Below are 18,717 nucleotides of genomic sequence, written 5' to 3' on the forward strand. Positions count from 1 at the left end.
TGGAAGCATTTAATGTTAGCATAATAGTTTCCTGAAAAGTTGTTTAATTTTGGCTGAATATCTTAATTTAAGTTTGTCAGGAGTCCTGCCCAAGTTTTGGCCAGTTTGGAGCCACATAATATGCTCAGGGCATCTATGTGGAGGAAGACTCTAGAGTGGTGATGGGTGATTGGCAACCTACATACATACGTATATATGTATTTTTCTAGCTCTGTCCACTTAAAAGGGCCTTAGAGAAGCAATGCCCAATAAACAGTGTGTGTATCTGTGCACTTAGCTAGATCTTAGCTTCTAAAAACCATTCTCTGCTAAAAGGAATCAGCGTTCTAGGAGAAATGGATGATTACCAAGCTGGTACCAGGAAAGTACTAGACGAGCCTAGAATATTTTGTGCCAGAGCACAAGGAAGTACTCAAAGAATAATGGATATATGTCAGAAGGACATGTCATTTTATAGTATCTCTTCCCAAAATACTTAAAAAAACTTTTAAAAAAGATTTTGCTTATTTATTCATGAGAGACACAGAGACAGAGGCAGAGAGAGAAGCAGGCTCCATGCAGGGAGCCTGATGTGGGACTCAATCCCAAGACCCTGGGATCACGCCCTGTGCCAAAGGCAGATGTTCAACCTCTGAGCCACCCAGACGTCCCCAAAATACTTAAAAAAGTTTTGTATTTTATTGAATTCTGTGACTGGCTTTAGAATAAAACTTACTCTTGTGTACATTTCATAATACCTGACTACTACTATAAAATAGCACTCTGTAGTAAGCATTGGGGTTGTAGAAGTTTGCTGTGCCTTAAATTTTAATAATTAAATTGCAAGAATTATTTAAAATTATAGATTAGGAAATAATTTTAGAGTCTATGACTTCCCTTTGGTTATGTGGTTAGAAAAGTACCAGAAATATGTTTTGTGTTTGTTTTTCTAAACAGTCTCTATTCAAGAAACTACTTAGTAAATGTTACTTGCAAGCTTTTGGCAGATAATTTAAGTAGAATATTTAAGATGGAAGATATGACATATGGGGAAAAATTGAAAAGGGCAGAAAAGTTGAACTTGATTGAAATAGTTAATTTTGAGAAGATTGCAAAGAGGGATTCTTTCTGAATTATAGTTAAATAATATCTGATATTATTTGCTTAGTCCTTACTATAACATGGTGTTTGTGTATGTGTGTGAATGTCTTCTCAAAAAGGAATTCAAAGATTCTGGGAAGAAAAATAGAATGATAGAAATATAGAGCTTGTGGACATTTTTTAAAAAAGCAGCTCTATTGATATTTACCCATTTTAAGTATGCAGTTTGAGGTTTGTTTTTTTTTTAAGATTTTATTTATAGTATAAGCACAGAGAGAAAGAGTGGGAGAGCTCATGTACAAGTGGAGGGAGAGGCAGAGGAAGAAGCAGACTCCCCGCCAAGTGGGGAGCCCCATGTGGAGCTTGATCCCAGGACCCTGGGATCATGACCTGAGCTGAAGATAGACGCTTAATTGAGCCATCTAGTCATCCCTACAGTTTGAGTTTTAATAAGTGTATAGTGTTATATAGCCATCATTATAATCTAGTTTTGGAACACCTCAAATAGTTTCTGTGTGCCTCTTAACAATTTCTGCTCATACCCCTAGCCCCAAGCAACCACTGATCTATTTGCCTATAGAGTTTTCCTTTTCTGGAAATTTCATGTAAATGTCATCATACAGTATATAGTCAAGAATATTGTGTTTTATCTTGCATACCTCTGTATCTCTCTCACATAACACCTAGTATAGTCAATATTAGATAAAATAGCTACACAGTTTACTTCTTTTCAAAGTATCATTTGTATAACTTGCATGCCATCTGCTTACTCATAAACTTTTGCAGTAATCTTTGATAGCAGATAAGATCTTATCAAAAATTAAATGGCCAAATGTAAGTATTGGCTTGGTTGATTTTCAAGTACTTGATTTTCAAGGTTCTGTGGGTTAGGTTTGACCAAGTGTTAGACAACAAAGCATTTTCTGGACTTTTTCTCAGTCTGAAGTATCTTCTGAAATCTTACACTGATGCCCTGCTCAAAAATAGAGTCTTTGAAGGCTCAGGAATATTTGGATGTCTCTGGTAGTGATTATTTCAGATTGTATCTGTAACACGTACCTTTTCTGGTAATTTGTATTTTAGTTATGTTTTCCAGATCTGCCCCTAAAGATAAAGAATATTAAGTTAGTTTTCAACTTAGGTCCTGGTTAGAAGTCACTGCTGTTTCCCAGTATCCATTCCCCTCATCTTCCTTTTAGACGTGGAATTTACCATGTTCTAGCTTGGCACAAGATCACCTTATTAGAGGCTGTTTCTCAGCCTTAATTGTAGCGAGGCGCAGCTATGTGACTAAATGTTGGGTGATAGAATGTGAGTGGAAGTAATGTGTCCATGAGAGCAGCCACTTGCCCTTTGCCTCCCTTTTTCAGGGCTAGGCATGGTCTTCCTCGCCATAGCCGAAGGCAGCGATGGCGAGTAGCAAGGTGCCAGGCGATGGATCCCTGGATCTTCTACATCTGCAGGATGCCTACACCTACTTAGTTTGAACTTCTCTCATGTTCAAGCTTTGCTAACAGGCCTGTGTTAGAGTAAGCAGTTTCCTGGCTTGATGCAAGGGACATCCCAGTTTTTTTCAGTGTCCTCTTTCCCCTTTGTAGTTTTCTGTATTCAACAAAAATGTTGTTACGGGTCAGTCCTTTACAGACCTATATTCTCTTTCTGCAAATCAACTTTCAAAATACTTTTTCTCCTGAATCTCAGATTATCCAAAGATAATTCAGAAATGCCTCTGACTATATAATCTTAAAGCCAGCGAATGCCTCTCAAGTCTTAGGGTCTCCCATAGAAACCCAGGTACACGTGCACAAATATTGGTTAAATGAGTTAAGATGATAGTTTGGAGGAGAAGTAGTTAACTTTGAGAGTTAAGATTTGGGAGAGAGAGCTGTTTATTTATTTATTTGAAAGATTGTATTTATTTATTAATGAGAGATACAGAAGGAGAGAGGCAGAGACACAGGCAGAAGGAGAAGCAGGCTCCATGCAGGGAGCCCGACGTGGGACTCCATCCCGGGTCTCCAGGATCACGCCCTGGACCGAAGGCGGCGCTACACCGCTGAGCCTCCCCGGATGCCCACAAGGTGCTTCTTGGGACGCCTGGGTGGCTCAGTGGTTGAGCGTCTGCCTTTGGCTCAGGGTGTGATCGCGGGATCCTGGGATCGAGTACCACATTGAGCTCCTTGCATGGAGTTTGCTTCTCCTCCCTCTGCCTGTGTCTCTGCCTCTCTCTGTGTCTCTCATGAATAAATAAGTAAAATCTTAAACAAAACAAGATGCTTCTTGGTTCCGGTGACCATTTCTACATAACTTCTATTTGTTAAGTGACAGCGTAGTTCTTGAAAACCACATTGTTCTTTAACCTTAAACAGATGATCTACTTTGCCTGAATCTTTATTTTTTCATCTTATAAAATGAGGAGCATAAAAATATTCAGAAGAGAGGGACCTCCAGGTATAGCTGCATGAAGAGTTTGGTGATTCCTCTCCACAAAAACAAAGTAAAATTAGGCAAAATTGCCTAAAACTATTTGGGCTTTGGAAATTGACCGAAGGCAGAAAAAAATTGAGAAGCATTTATTTTTAGGAAAAGTGCTAGAGCTTTTGAGAACAGTCGATGTCTGCGGCATTCTTGCTTTCTCCAATTCCTTTGGCAAGAACTGGAGTTTGGGAGACCGGCAGCCGTGCTGCCAGAGGCTAATTTAGTTTGTGGCAACGAGTAAAAACCTGTATTTGTCAACTTAAAGTGACAAATTTGATAGGAAACAGTGAAAACCCACATATTTGCTAGTCTTAGGTTTTTGTGCCAGTTGGGATGAGCGGGGGACCAGCCAGGAGTTGAACAGGCCGACCTTGGAAATGAGAAAACCGTAAAGGGGTAAGTGCTCCCGGAGCCCCTGGCTCCTGGTGAGGCCACGCCCGGGGGCAGAGGAGACCTGAAGGTCTAGCAGGAGGCAAGGGCCAAGGCGGGGCCGGAGAACTGGCTCAGCCTCGAATGTGCTCTTGCGGTCCCCTCAGAGGTCGAGGAGCAGGCCTGAGATGCGGAGCATGCCTGAGCCCCAGCTACGCAGATATGGGGTCACCTCGTCGGGAAGCTAGAGTGAGAGGAGTATGTGAGTACTGACCCGGGCAGAGGCATCAACCCTGCAGAGGACATAGACCCCACAGTTTAATTGCAGGGAAATTAAAATGTTACCTTCTGGAGTGGCTGGCTGGCTCAGTTGGTTAGAACATGTACCTCTTGATCTCAGGGTTGTGATTCCAAGCCTCACGTTGGGTATAGAGATTACTTAAAAAAAAAAAAAAAAAAAAAAAAACTTCTGAAAAATTCCAGAGTTGCTATATTTTTGATAATAAGTTATCTAAAATGTCTAGGTTTTTTGGTATTTATTTATTTAAGATGTTATTTATTTATTCATGAGAGACACTTAGAGAGGCAGAGACACAGGCAGAGGGAGAAGCAGGATCCCTGTGGGGAGGCCGATGTGGAACTCGATCCCCCGCGCCCCCCCCCCCCCTGCCACCCACTCTGGGGTCACACCCTGGGCCAAAGGCAAATGCTCAATGGCTGAGCCACCTGGTTGTCCCTGTTTGTTTTTTTTTTTGTATTTAAAGTAGGCTCCATGCTAGGGGTGGAGCCTACTGCAGAGCTTGAGTTCATGACTTTGAGATCAAGATCTGAGCTAAAATTAGGAATTGTATGCTTAGCTGATTGAGCCACTGTGGTGCCCCTAAAATGTGCCCCTAAAGCTATGAGACATGTCAAGAGACAGAAAAATGAGACCTATACTGAAAGAAAGTAGTTCATAGAAAATAACTGTGAATGAGCTCAGATATTAGACTTAAAAGAAAAAAACTTCAAACTGCTATTATAAATATTAAAAAAATACAAGGAAACATTAAGTATAATGAAGAATATGAGGATACTCAAAAAATGGTAAATCTATGACTAAATACTTCACGTTTTTGATGTTATTATAAATGAAAATTCTTTCTTGCCTTCTTTCTCTATTTCTTTTCTTTTTTTTTCTTTTTTTAAAGATTTTATTTATTTGTTCATGAAAGAAACAGAGAAGCAGGTCCCTGCAGTGAGCTGATGGGGGACTACATCCCAGAGCCCTGGGATCTCAACCGGAGCCAAAGGCAGATACTGAACTTCTGAGCCACCCAGGCATCCCGGAAATGCTTTCTTAATTCATTTTAGAATTATTCATTGTTAATGCGTGGAAACCTTTGCCTATTAGCTCTAAATTTTTTTTGGTGTGTTCTTTAGGATTTTTTTTTTTTAGGATTTTTTATATATAAAAACATGACATCTGCATATAGAGAACATTTTAATTCTTCTTTCCTGGATGCCTTTCATTTTTTTTTTCTTGAATAGTTGCCCAGGTTGGAATCTCTAGTACAATGGAGAGAGCAGACATCCTTGTTCCTCATCTCCAGGGAAAAAAAAAAGTCTGTCCTTCACCATTAAGTATAATGTTAGCTGAGTGTTTTTAATAGATGTGCCATCTACCAAGAAAGGAAGATTCCTTTTATTTCAAGTTTTCTGAGTATTTGTATCAAGAAGGGGTATTGGATTTTGTCAAGTGCCTTTTCTGCGTCTATTGAGATGGTCATTAAAAAAAAAAAAAAAAACAGACCTTTCATAACATCTAAAAGCACTGAAAAGGAAAATAACACTGTATATTAATGGAACACTATTTCAAAGGATTCATGGGTTAAAAATAATGGATTTTAGAGAATACTGGACTAACCCCAAAACTGTCAACTCATAATTCTGTACACAAGCAGTAGTTGTCTTAGGAAAAAAGAAACAAAGATAATATGTCATGAACAAAACTTGAGAAAATGTGCATCAACTCATTTGAGCTAAAAGAAATCCTAAAAGATATGCTTTGGGTTCAAGAGCAATGAAACAGATAGAAACTTGTCTTCTAGAAGGAATGAAAATCACCGAAAATGCTGTTACATCTGCCTTCTTTATCTAACTGGGGGAGGACGTGGAATTCATAGGTAATAAAATAAAAATTTGATAAAATAAAAACCCCTTTTATTTTATTAATATGGTGTGTTAAATTGATTTATTTCTTCATTTTGGACCACTTTTGCATTTCTGGGGTAAATCCTCCTTGGGTGTGGCGTATGATCCTTTTAATATGTACTGGATTTAGTTTGCTCATATTTTATTGAAGATTTTGCTTCTGTATTCATAAGGGACATCTGTAGCTCTCTTGTGATGGCATCATTAGGCTTTGGTATCAGGGTAATCCTGACCTCATGGAATGAGTTAGGAAGCCTTATGTCATCTTCCAGTTAGGAAGAATTTTAGGATTAGTATTAGTTCTTCGGCTGTATCACTAATTATATCCTCATTCCTTGGCTTTTTCTTTTTTGGGAGTTTTTTTTATTACTGAGTTAATCTTTCTACTTCTTACAGTTCTATTCAGATTTTCTGTTTCTTCTTGAGTTAGTTCTTTTGTAGTTTGTATTCTTCTTGAAACTTGTCCATTTGATCTAGGTTACTTAGTTGGCATAGTTTTCTGTAATTCTATTTCTGTGAGGTTGGCAATGATGTCTCTATTTTCATTCATGATTTTAGTAACTGGAGTGTTCTCTATTTTTAGTCTGCTAAAGTTTTGTCAGTTCTGTTGGTCTTTCCAAAGTTTAAACTTAGGTTTTCATAGTTTCTATTATTTTTCTAGTCTATATTTAATTTATATTTGGTCTGATTTTATTTTTATTTATTTTATTTTTTATTTTATTTTATTTTTTTAAAGATTTATTTATTCATTCAGAGAGAGCGAGAGAGAGGCAGAGACACAGGCAGAGGGAGAAGCAGGCTCCATGCAGGGAGCCCGATGTGGGACTCGATCCCGGGTTCCCAGGATCACACCCTGGGCTGCAGGCCGCGTCAAACCGCTGCGCCACCGGGGCTGCCCTATTTGGTCTGATTTTTAGTTTCTTCCTTCTACTTGGCCTGTATTTAGTTTCCTCTTTTTAAAAACAAAACAAAACAAAACCGATTTTATTTATTCATGAGAGACAGAGAGAGGGAGAGAGAGAGGCAGAGACACAGGTAGAGGGAGAAGCAGGCTCCATGGAGGGAGCGAGGGAGCCCGACGTGGGACTCGATCCTGGGTCCCCAGGGTCACGCCCTGGGGGGAAGGCAGCTGCTCAACCGCTGAGCCACCCGAGCATCCCGTTTCTTCTTCTTTTTGTAGTTCTGTAAGGTGGAAGTGTAGGTTATTGGTTTGAGATCTTTATTCTTAATACAGTTGTTTACAGCTATATTTCATAAGTTTTGGGATGTATTTTTGTTTTCATTTATCTTAAAGTATTTTAAATTTTTCCTTGTAAATTTTTCTTACTAATTGTTTTATGTGTATTGTTTAATTTCCACTCATTTTCAGATTTCCTTTTCTACTGATTTCTAATTTCATTGTAGTTAGAGAAGAAAAATATTTTGTATTTCAGTCTTTTAAAATTTATTGAGACTTGATTTGAGCTAACATACGGTTTAGGTTTATGCATGTTCACTTGAGAAGAATGTATATTTTTTGTGTTGGGTTGAGTGTTGTATAAATATGTTAGGCCCAGTTCATTTAACTGTTCAGATTTTTTTGACCTCCTCGTTTGTCTTCTCTCTGGTGGTTTTATCCATTATTGAAATGGAGTGTTAAAGTCTCTAAGTATTGTAGAACTGTTTATTTTTCCCTTAAATTCTGTCAGTTTTTGATTGATCTATTTTGGACCTCTATTGTTACATGTATATATATAATTGCTATATGTTTTTTAGTGGATTTACCCTTTTATCATTCTGTAATTTTTTGGGTCTCTTGCAACAGTTTTTGTCTTAAAGTCTATTTTGTCACGTTAGTGTGGACACTGCAGTTCTTTCTTGGTTAGTATCTGAATAGAATACGTTTTTCCATCCTTTTACTTTTAACCTAAGTGTGTTCTTGGATCTAAAGCAAGTCTCTTATAGATTTGATCATCTTTTTGTTCCATTCCTTCATCCTGTTTCTAAATTGGAGAGTTTGTTTTTATATGTAATTACTGATAAGGAAAGACTTCTGCCATTTTCTTATTTGTTTTCTCTGTTTTATACTTTTTGTTCCTCAATTCCTCTGTTGTTGCTCTTTGTATTAGATATTTTTAGTGTACTATTTTGATTCCCTTTTCTTCTAGCATATACATACATATATATGTATATACTTAGTTACTTAATATTTACTGTGGTGGTTATAATTAATACTATAATTTATAACAATGTAGTTTGAGTTAATACAGTTCCGTTGATGTTGAGCCTGTTGATGGTAATACCCCATGTCAGAAATTCCTGTAGTGTTTGCCTGGGCACACATTATTTATGGCATGCTCCACAGATATTTCTGCTACCAGGGCCCCTATTTATAGCTGGCGAGGTCTTCTGGTTCTCACTATGCCATATATAGCACACCAAGAACCATCTAGTTGGTTGAGGGTGAAGAGAAAGAGCAGTCTTGGGGCTCTGCCTTTATTAGGGTCCAAGGCTGGAGTGTCTAGGGTTTTCCAGATTTATTCTCTATTGGCTAATTTAAAGCAGAAAAGTCAGAATTTGGGTATTAGAAGGGAGAAACAGGGTCACTCAGGCAGTCCATTATCTAGGTTACCTGGGGTTTTCTGAAAGAGAGAACTTAATGGATGGTGGTAGCCTGGTTCCATATGTGGTTGTTTTTTTAGTACCTGTGTCATACAGCTGACAATATGTTTATTTGAAGTGGATGTCATGGCAGTCAAAAGCTTAGTGTTAGACGTGCTGTGATCAAAAAAGCTTATTGTCAGACACTGAAATTATAAATAACTATAGTTTCAATGGTTTGTGAAAACTTAGTTCCTATATTTATATTGTTGCCACAACTTACGCTTTTATGTGCTTTGTGCATCCATTTATAATTATTTTTTTATATAGTTGTCTTTTCAGTCATGTAGAAGATAAAAGGGATACAAGCCCAAAATATATTAAATCTCAGGTAAATTAATTTACCTACATAAGTACCTATCTTTATTTGTGTTTTTTATTTCTTTATGTGGTTTCAAACTACTGGCTCATGCTCTTTCCTTTCAGCCTGAAGAGCTCCTTGTAGCATTTCTTACAGTCAAGTCTGCTAGTGACATATTCCCTCAGTTTTTGTTTATCTGGAAATATTTTAATTTCTCCATCATTTTCAAAGAATAGTTTCGCCAGATACAGAGCACTTTCTTTCAGCACTGTAGATGTGTTTTCTCATTGCCTTTGGCTTACATAGTTTCTAGTGTGAAATCAGTTGTTAACCTTGAGAAGCCTTTGTACCTGATGAATTGCTTTTCTCTTCCTGCTTTTGGGGTTCTCCCTTTGTCTTCTGACAATTTGATTATAATGTGTCTGGGTGTAGAGTCTTCGAGTTAATCTTACTGGTGTTAATTGTGTTTATGAATGTCTAGATTCATTTCTTTCATCAGGTTTGTCAGGGATCAGCATTGTTTATTTATTTTTAAACTATTTTTAGGGGATCCCTGGGTGGCTCAGTGGTTGCACGCCTGCCTTCAGCCCAGGGTGTGATCCTGGAGTCCTGGGATCGAGTCCCACATCGGGCTCCCTGCATGTAGCCTGCTTCTCCCTCTGCCTGTAACTCTGCCTTTCTCTGTCTGTCTGTCTGTCTCTCAATGTGTCTCATAAATAAATAAAATCTTTAAAAATATTTTTTAAAAGATTTTATTTATTTGAGAGAGAGAGAGAGAGCAAGCACAAATGGGAGAGGGAGAGAGATGGAGGATGAGGGAGACAACTCACTGACTAGGGAGCGTAACATGGGGCTTGATCCCCTGAGGACCTGAGGGACCCTGAGATCATGACCTGAGCTGAAGGCAGATGCTTAACTGATTGAGCTGCCCAGGTATCTCAGCATTGTTATACTTAGACTTAAATCTCTATCTTACCTTCCTTGGCCTGTGATTACAGTTTTAGCTCAGTTTTCAAAGACTTTTCTGTGCTTGGGTTTGTTTGTTTGTTTTTTTTAAGATTTTATTTATTTATTCATGACAGAGAGAGAGAGAGAGAGAGAGAGAGAGAGAGAGAGGGAGACAGGCAGAGGGAGAAGCAGGCTCCATGCAGGGAGCCCGACATGGGACTCGATCCTGGGTCTCCAGGATCACATCCCAAGCTGAAGGTGGCGCTAAACTGCTGAGCCACCGGGGCTGCCCTCTGCTTGGGTTTCTTGCACATGTGTAGCTTTCTGGTTAACTCAGGATTTTTGTCACTATATATACACAGAGTTAGGGATCTTTTCTGATCCTTCCTTTATACTTTTATTTGCTTTTTAAATAATTTATTTATTTATTTGATAAAGAGAGTCAGGGAGCACAAGTGGGAGGAACAACAGAAGGAGAGGGCCAGGTAGGCTCTACTGAGTGGAGATGCGCATGTGGGGCTGGATCCCAGGACCCTGGGGTCATGACCCGAGCTGAAGGCAGCTGCTTAACCAGTTGAGCCACCCTGTGCCCCTCCTTACATTCTTAGAGGCCCGTTTTCTTGGTTCTCTGGTTGGAAAGATGGAATTTCTCTGCGCTAGAGCCGCCTCTGCTATTACCTTTGTGTAACTGGCACTACTTTTATTTTTTTATTAAAAGATTTATTTATTTATTTAATTTTGGGGGAGGGGCAAATGGAGGAGAGAGAACATCCCAAGGAGACTCTCCACTGAGTTGTAGTCAGAAGTGGGGCTTGACTCCATGACCCTGAGGTCATGACCTGAGCCAAAACCAAATAAATAGTTGGATGCTTAACCAACTGAACTGCCCAGGTACCCCTGGGGCTACTTTAATGGTGATGTGTTAAGAAATAAGTAGTAAGGGGATGCCTGGGTGGCTTAGCGGTTGAGCGTCTGCCTTTGGCTCAAGGCATGATCCCAGGGTCCCGGGATCAAGTCCCACATCGGGCTCCCTGCAGGGAGCCTGCTTCTCCCTCTGCCTGTGTCTCTGCCTCTCTATCTGTGTCTTTCATGAATAAATAAATAAAATCTTTTTTTGTTTTGTTTTTTTTTTTTTTAATAAAATCTTTAAAAAAAAGTAGTAAGGATTCCTTTCACACTCTTTGGTCCAGAGTTCTCTTTGCTGGTTCTGTTGGCCAGAAAGATGGTTTTTACGTACCTGCCACATTCCAGCTCTGTGACTGAGGCTGTATTTGGGAGATGGCCAGCGGAGAGAAAAGAGAAAAGGGAAAGAAAAGAAAACCCAAAGTGAGGATTGTTCTCATATTCTTTATTTCACATTCTGTCCAGAAAGATAACTTTCTCTTGTATTTAAGTAGTGTCTTATGTATGCTTCCGCACAGGGGCCATCCTGTTCCATGATGGGAGATAAAAGGGAAGAAAACCTCAGGAAACTCATTACTGTTATTGGTCATTCTTTAAGTTTTGGCTCACCTTCCCAGTCCATCTGTTATTAACCTTTTAGAATCCTGAGTTAATTGCTTTTTGTATGTTGTCCAGTGGTTTTAGTTGTCATGAGTGGGAGTGTGAGGCTGGAGTGGGCTTAAGTCCATCTTTGCCAGGGATTCTTACGCTTTTTTTTTTTTTTCTCACTAGGTCCTTGGAAGAGGAATGATAGTTGTGAAGGGAAGGCAATTATTTTCCCCAGCTTAAATTTGAAGATTTAAGCTTAGTAGAGATTTTAGCTTAGACGTCTACAACTTTTGGTTGCACAGAGGTTTACCATTTTAAGTCATAGTTGTGATAGGAATTATTATATACTGCTTACTCTGTTCCAGACCTTGTTCCCAAAACTTTATTTATACTCCTTTGGTCCTCTCAGGTCAGTAGTGTATTATCTTCATTTTATAAAAAAAGATTTTATTTATTTATTCGAGAGAAAGAGAGAGAGAGAGGCAGAGGGAGAAGCAGGCTCCCCGCGGGGAGCCCAATGTGGGACTCGATTCCAGGACTCCGGAATCACACCCTGAGCCGAAGGCAGATGCTCAACTGCTGAGCCACCCAAGCATCCCTATTATCTCCATTTTAAAAATGAGGAAATTGGGGTGTCTGGACAGGTCAGTTGGTTAAGCATCTGTCTTTGGCTCAAGTCATGATCCCAAGATCCTGGGATTGAGCTCTGCATCAGGCTCCCTGCTTAGCAAGGAGTCTGCTTCTCCCCCTGCCTCTGCCCCTCCTCTCCACATTCTCTCTCTCTCTCAAATCTTAAAAAGAAAATAAAGATAAGCAAATTGAAGTACAGAGAGGTTAGGTAATTTGTGCAAGGCTCCATAGATAATAAATGATGGGACCATGATTTAAACCTAGCATAATACAATTTAGTGTTTTTTTTTTTTAAGTTCACGACACACACACACATACACACACACACACTCACACACACACACACACACACAGGCAGAGACACAGGCAGAGGGAGAAGAAGGCTCCATGCAGGGACTTGATCCCGGGTCTCTAGGATCAGGCCCTGGGCTGAAAGCAGGTGCTAAACCGCTGAGCCACCCAGGGATCCCCCGACAATTTAATGTTAGAGCATATGGTCTTGTTGAAATTTTCACTTAGTATTATGGAAATTTTCATATACAGAGCAAAATAGAAAGTACTATAATGAACCTGCCCCTTGCTATGTATCATTCAACCAATTTTAATAGTTTTCTGTATTGGCCTTTTCTTGTTTCTTTCACTAACTTTTTTTTGCTTTTGATTAATATCTGAAAGCAAATTCTAAATATCATTTAAGGTAAAAACACTAAAGTATCTAAAGTTAAAATGCACAATAGCTTTTAAAAATATAAGTACAGTATGAATATAATCAATATAATGAAAACTTAAAAAGTAAAGACTAATTTTCTTTTACTCGTCTAATATATATTTTGTCTTCAGTTTAATGTGATTGTCTCAGAAGAATTTTCTTTTTTTTTTTTTTAATTTTTATTTATTTATGATAGTCACACAGAGAGAGAGAGAGAGAGGCAGAGACACAGGCAGAGGGAGAAGCAGGCTCCATGCACCGGGAGCCTGACGTGGGATTTGATCCCGGGTCTCCAGGATCGCGCCCTGGGCCAAAGGCAGGCGCCAAACCGCTGCGCCACCCAGGGATCCCAGAAGAATTTTCTTATAGTCAGTTCAGTTCCGGATCTCAATATGGTCTACACATTTTATTTGTTGATACATACACACACACACACACACATATATATATATATATATATATATATATATATATATATATAATATATTTAAAATATTTTATTTATTCATGAGACACATAGAGAGGAGCAGAGACCCAGGCAGAGAGAGAAGCAGGCTCCATGCAGGGAGCCTGACGTGGGACTCGATCCCGGGACTCCAAGATCACACCAAAGGCAAAGGCAGATATTCAACCACTGAGCTACCCAGGCGTCCCTGTTGATACATATATTAATTGTAAACATTTATACTGGTCCTAACCCTTAACCTAGCCATCTTTTTGTGATTTTAGCTATTTATTTATTTATTTAAGAGCTAGAGACAGCATGAGCATGGGGGAGAGGAGGGGAGAAGCAGACTGCCTGCCATGTACGAGAAGCCCAACTTGGGGCTTGATCTCAGGACTCCGACACCATGACCTGAACCAAAGGCAGATGCCTAACCAACTGAGCCACCCAGGTGCCCCGATTTTAACTTTAAAAAAAATTTTTTTTTTATTTTTTTAGATTTTATTTATTTATGTATTCATGAAAGACACAGAGAGAGAGAGGCAGAGACACAGGCAGAGGGAGAAGCAGGCTCCATGCAGGGAGCCTGATGTGGGACTTGATCCTGGGACCCCAGGATCACGCCCTGGGCCAAAGGCAGGCACCAAACCGCTGAGCCACCCAGGGATCCCCGATTTTAACTTTTTAAAACTCTGAAAATTAAGCCTCTTATTTTAGAATAGTCTTAGAAAATTTGCAAAGATAGTAGAGTTCCCATATATTCCTCAACTACTTTCAATTTTCCCTAATTTGATTATCTTCCATTATTACCATTGTACATTTACCAAAACCGTGAAATCAGTATCAGTATAGTTTTTCTGTTGCTGTTCTTTTTCTAATTCAGGGTTGTATTAGTTGTCATTTCTCTTTCTTCTCTTCTGGCCTGTGATAGGTTCTAAGTCTTTCCTCGTTTTTCTGACTCTGAATTTTTTTGAGGAGTTGTTTTTAAAAATTTTTTTAAAGTATTTTATTCATTTATTTGAGAGAGAGAGAGAGAGCGCATGCACGAGCCAAAGGAGCAACAGGCAGAGGGAGAGGGAGAAGCAGGGTCCCTGCTAAACAAGGAGTCTGATGTGGGGTTCAGTCCCAGGACTCTGGGATCATGACCTGAGGCGAAGGCAGACACCTAACTGACTGAGGTACCCAGGTGCCTCTGAGGTGTTCTTATTAGGATTTTGTAGGATGTCTCATCGTTAGCATATATGACTTTTTTCTCAGGATTTGATTGGGGTTGTGAATTTCTGGAAAAAAATTATAGAGGTAAAGCGTCTTTCTTACGATTTATTTTCATTATTTAAAAAAATTATATAAAAGTTCACAAGGTTCCAAGGTCAAAACTGAAAAACTATCTTTAAATTAGTGTTACTTTGATCCTTTTTCCTCTACTTTTTTCTCCCTTCCCCTAAAGGTAAGCGTTTTTACTAGTTTTTGGCTTCTCCTTCCCATCTCTCTTTTTTTTTAATACTGCCAAACTCTTTTTCTCTCTCTTTTGCTTTCCCACCCCCCACTTTTTACATAAAAGGTGATATTTAGCACATATTCTTTGTTTTTAAAGATTTATTTATTTATTTATTTATTTATTTATTTATTTATTTGAGAGAGAGGCAGGCAGAGACACACAGGCAGAGGGAGAAGCAGGCTCCATGCAGGGAGCCCGACGTGGGACTCGGTCCCGAGTCTCCAGGATCGCGCCCTGGGCTAAAGGCAGGTGCCAAACTGCTGAGCCACCCAGGGATCCCCTTTAGCACATATTCTTAACTCTTATACCATACTTCCTCTTCAGGACACACTCCCTAATAATGATTTTTCTAATAATGGCCTTTGTATTCAAGATGGTTTTCTGTTTTAAAATGTTCTTTTTTCCTAATAAAAACCTTTTCCAGTGCCTTTAAAGTGTTTAGCACATATTAAATGGTTCCCCTTTTATTCACAGATATTTTCCAATTTATCCCTGGATGAGCGTTGCCTTTCTGCCTCATTGGTTTGCAAGTACTGGCGTGACCTTTGTTTAGATTTCCAGTTTTGGAAGCAGCTGGATCTTAGTAGTCGTCAGCAGGTATGGAATCTAATTCTGAGAAACACTCACTTTGACCTATTAAAAGAGTATCTTTATTTCTCTTCAGAAGTCACTTCTTTTAATGTTGTAGTTTTTCAAGATGGTTCAAGTGATTATAATTTATAATTCCTTGCTATAGTAATTTTTGTGTGTGTATTATGTTAAAGCTAGGTTCTTGTGGTGGAGAAGATATGTTTTAATGTGGATTGGTAATTTTGGTTTACTTCTTAATCCTCTTTGTCTAAGTCTTCTATATCTTCTCCCTTTTTTCATTACCTTCAAAGAAAGTTATTAAACTTTTCCCCATTTTTTAGAGGGCTTATATCATGAATATTAGTTTAATAGTAGAAAATAATGGCAAGTGTTTATATAATGGTGCTGATATGGCATATACTGTTCTCTGGGCTTTACATATATTAAAGCATTTGATCCTTGTAACAATGTTATGAGTCAAAACTATCATTATTCTTTTTAATCTATTATTATTATACTATTAATAATAGTATCCTTATGCTATTGTAGGTGAATAAATATTCTTGTACAGTTGTTATAATTGAAGAAATAGAAGCAAAATGGACTAAGATATCTTGCTTTAATTTTTCAATCCTCCCTATTGCCTGGCTGCCCAATGTGTTTATATGGTGGCATAAATTAGAAAAAAAGATAGAGCTAATAGTGTTAATTGCAAACAATTTGTTGGGCTTGTTGGATTCTTCTTTATTTTTTTTTTTTATTTTTTTAAATTTTTTTATTTATTTATGATAGTCACAGAGAGAGGGAGAGGCAGAGACACAGGCAGAGGGAGAAGCAGGCTCCATGCACCGGGAGCCTGACGTGGGATTCGATCCCGGGTCTCCAGGATCACGCCCTGGGCCAAAGGCAGGCGCGAAACCGCTGCGCCACCCAGGGATCCCTGGATTCTTCTTTAGACTTGGTTGTTAGTACTTGGCATTGGAAATACATAAAATATCCAATAAGAATAGGATTTTATTGGAGTATTGAACCTGCTCTAAACCCTTCCAGGATATTTTTAGGTAGTGGTGCTGGTACATGTTGAACAACTGGCTTTCAGAAACAAACAGAAAGCTGTGTTTTATGGTATTTGCTAGTTTTTTGGTGCAAATGTTCCACCATAGCCAATTTCAGGCTACTAATGTGATATCACTGTGTACTGATGTCACTGACTTGGAAAGAGGTGCACATTACAGGCTCTTGTGAGTTGGTACAAGCCAACTTTAGCACATCACTGGTGGTAGTGTATGTGTATATAACTATATGCTCTAAACAAAATAAGCAAATTCCTGAGCATTGTATGTAAGTTTTCTTTTTGTTTTTCCGCCTCATTGGTTGGAGGTTGAAATAATTACAGAATTAGTCATTTCCCTGCCTGGGTCCATGAAATTTGTGTCTAAGAAAATGGTGAGTATTTAGTTAGTTGTGGCTGGTAGAGTGGAAAGAAGTAATGTGAAATAATGCATTGGCTCTTTCCTTCATTAGGCTTGGATATCTGAGCTATTTGTTATAAACTCAGACTAAGAATAGCTTTTCACCTCTGCTGGTACTTAGGTCTGGAGATGAAAAAAGAAAAAAAATAGAAGGAGAGGCATGTCAGAGTTGTAGCTTTGAAGGTAACTGTCTGCAATTTTGCTTTTTCCAGCAAGCATAAAGGCAGTTGCAAGCTTGGCTCTTCCTCTTATAGCTCCTGAACATTTCAGTTCTTTCCTCCTTCTGTTCTAAATTTCATCACATGCATTTTCTTTCACCATTGTTTGTACTCGAGGGACTTGAATAATATTAACTTTCCTTTCTTTTTTCTTTTTCCTTTTAATTGAAATTTACCTGATGCACAATGTTACATTAGTTTCAGGTGTACAACATAGTGATTTGACAATTCTGTATGTTATACTGTACTTATCACCATATAATGCTACTGCCACACCATTGACTGTATTCCCTGTGCTTTACCTTTCATCTTGATGTCTTATGTCATCACTGCGTAAGGAATATGTAGAGGTTGATTTTTAAAGTATGTTTAAAATTCAGATGGCCACATAAATTTTTTACTACATGAATTTTAAGCTTACTTATATTTAATTTTGAGTTTTCTGATAAGAACTATTTAATTTTGAGATTTCTGATAAGAACTATTCTGATAAGAACTATGTCCAATAAGATATGGACATCTGTATGTAATCTTTGATGTGCTCATAAGCAAAATGATATATTTTCTAAGCCATAGATTAGTTATATATGAGGTAGTATTCTTTTTTTTTTTTATGAGGTAGTATTCTTAAAGAAGTAGTAAAACAATTAAAGTTTATATTTTGTGGTACATATCATCTAATTTGGTTAAGTATTATAAGTTACAATTCATATAGCATGATAAGAGATATACACTATTTGATGAATTAAAAATAAGAACAAAATGTTTAAAATCTCAGTACAGTTTTGTTTGGAGTTTTTGTTGAGTTTGAAAGTTAAAGTAACCTTCCTAGTAAGGAATGATCTATATCTTTGGCTTTTAATGGAAACTAACACATATATTCTTGCTTGGTGTTTTTCCACACCACTTCTGACACCACATGTGTGGAATTGTTTTTGTTCTCACAGATTCTCTGTTAACACCTGGGTGTTCAACAATTCAGTTCAATTCTGAAATTAACTCCTGGGGGTAGTGCAAAACCTCACAGGTTATTGGCTTAGTCCCATAAGACTGTCCCCACTTCATAGGCCAGTCAGTCACAAGTCCCAGGAGTCATCTGTACTTCTCACTAACCAGCTGTAAATTTAGGAGTCCCCTTGACCTTTTCCCCAGGCTTGATAATTTGCTAGAATGAATTGTAGGGTTCTTCTGAGTCTTCGTTGTTACAGAATCACCCGTTTGCTTTGGCTGTCTCCTTCCTATCTCTGCTCTTATGGGGACATGGGGACAGCCCTGGAGTCAGAACACTTGTCATTTTGTATCCTGGTGTCTATTCTGAGTGTGAGATGCTCCTTTCCATTGTTAAGATTCCTGAGGCGTTACTTTTTCTTTTATAATAAAATGCAAACCCCATCTTCATCCCTATGTTTTCCTGGCTGTGTCTGGCTGTTTTCATGTTGGCTGCAGCCGGCCGGCGGTGGCTTCCTCTTGCCATGACGACTTCTAATTGCCATGCACAGTATGTTCAGTTAGATAGCTCTTCATTGTAAACAAACTGTTAACTGCCCAGCGCAGCTCTTATAAATCAACCTAACATTTATAAGATTTCTTCTGACTCGATTCTTTGTGTTTCTTTTTAAATCCCTGCATGCCTTTTCATTCTTTTCCTACCAAAAAAGGGGATTTTTTTTTTTAA

At 38.5% G+C, this 18,717-nt stretch overlaps 1 protein-coding gene across 2 annotated transcripts in view; it reads left to right on the plus strand.

Moving 5' to 3' along the window:
• Positions 1-18,717, plus strand: part of FBXL17 (F-box and leucine rich repeat protein 17) — a 495,621-nt gene that overhangs the window by 7,980 nt on the left and 468,924 nt on the right. For both annotated transcript variants that reach the window (XR_005987299.1, XM_041751974.1), the window contains exon 2: positions 15,257-15,379. Coding sequence is in view for 1 of the 2 variants with exons in the window: in XM_041751974.1 (XP_041607908.1) it covers positions 15,257-15,379 (123 nt within the window). In the remaining variant the exon portion in view is untranslated. The remainder of the gene's footprint in view (positions 1-15,256; positions 15,380-18,717) is intronic.

The sequence above is a fragment of the Vulpes lagopus genome, chromosome 4 (assembly GCF_018345385.1).
Source record: "Vulpes lagopus strain Blue_001 chromosome 4, ASM1834538v1, whole genome shotgun sequence".
NCBI classification, from domain to species: domain Eukaryota; kingdom Metazoa; phylum Chordata; class Mammalia; order Carnivora; family Canidae; genus Vulpes; species Vulpes lagopus.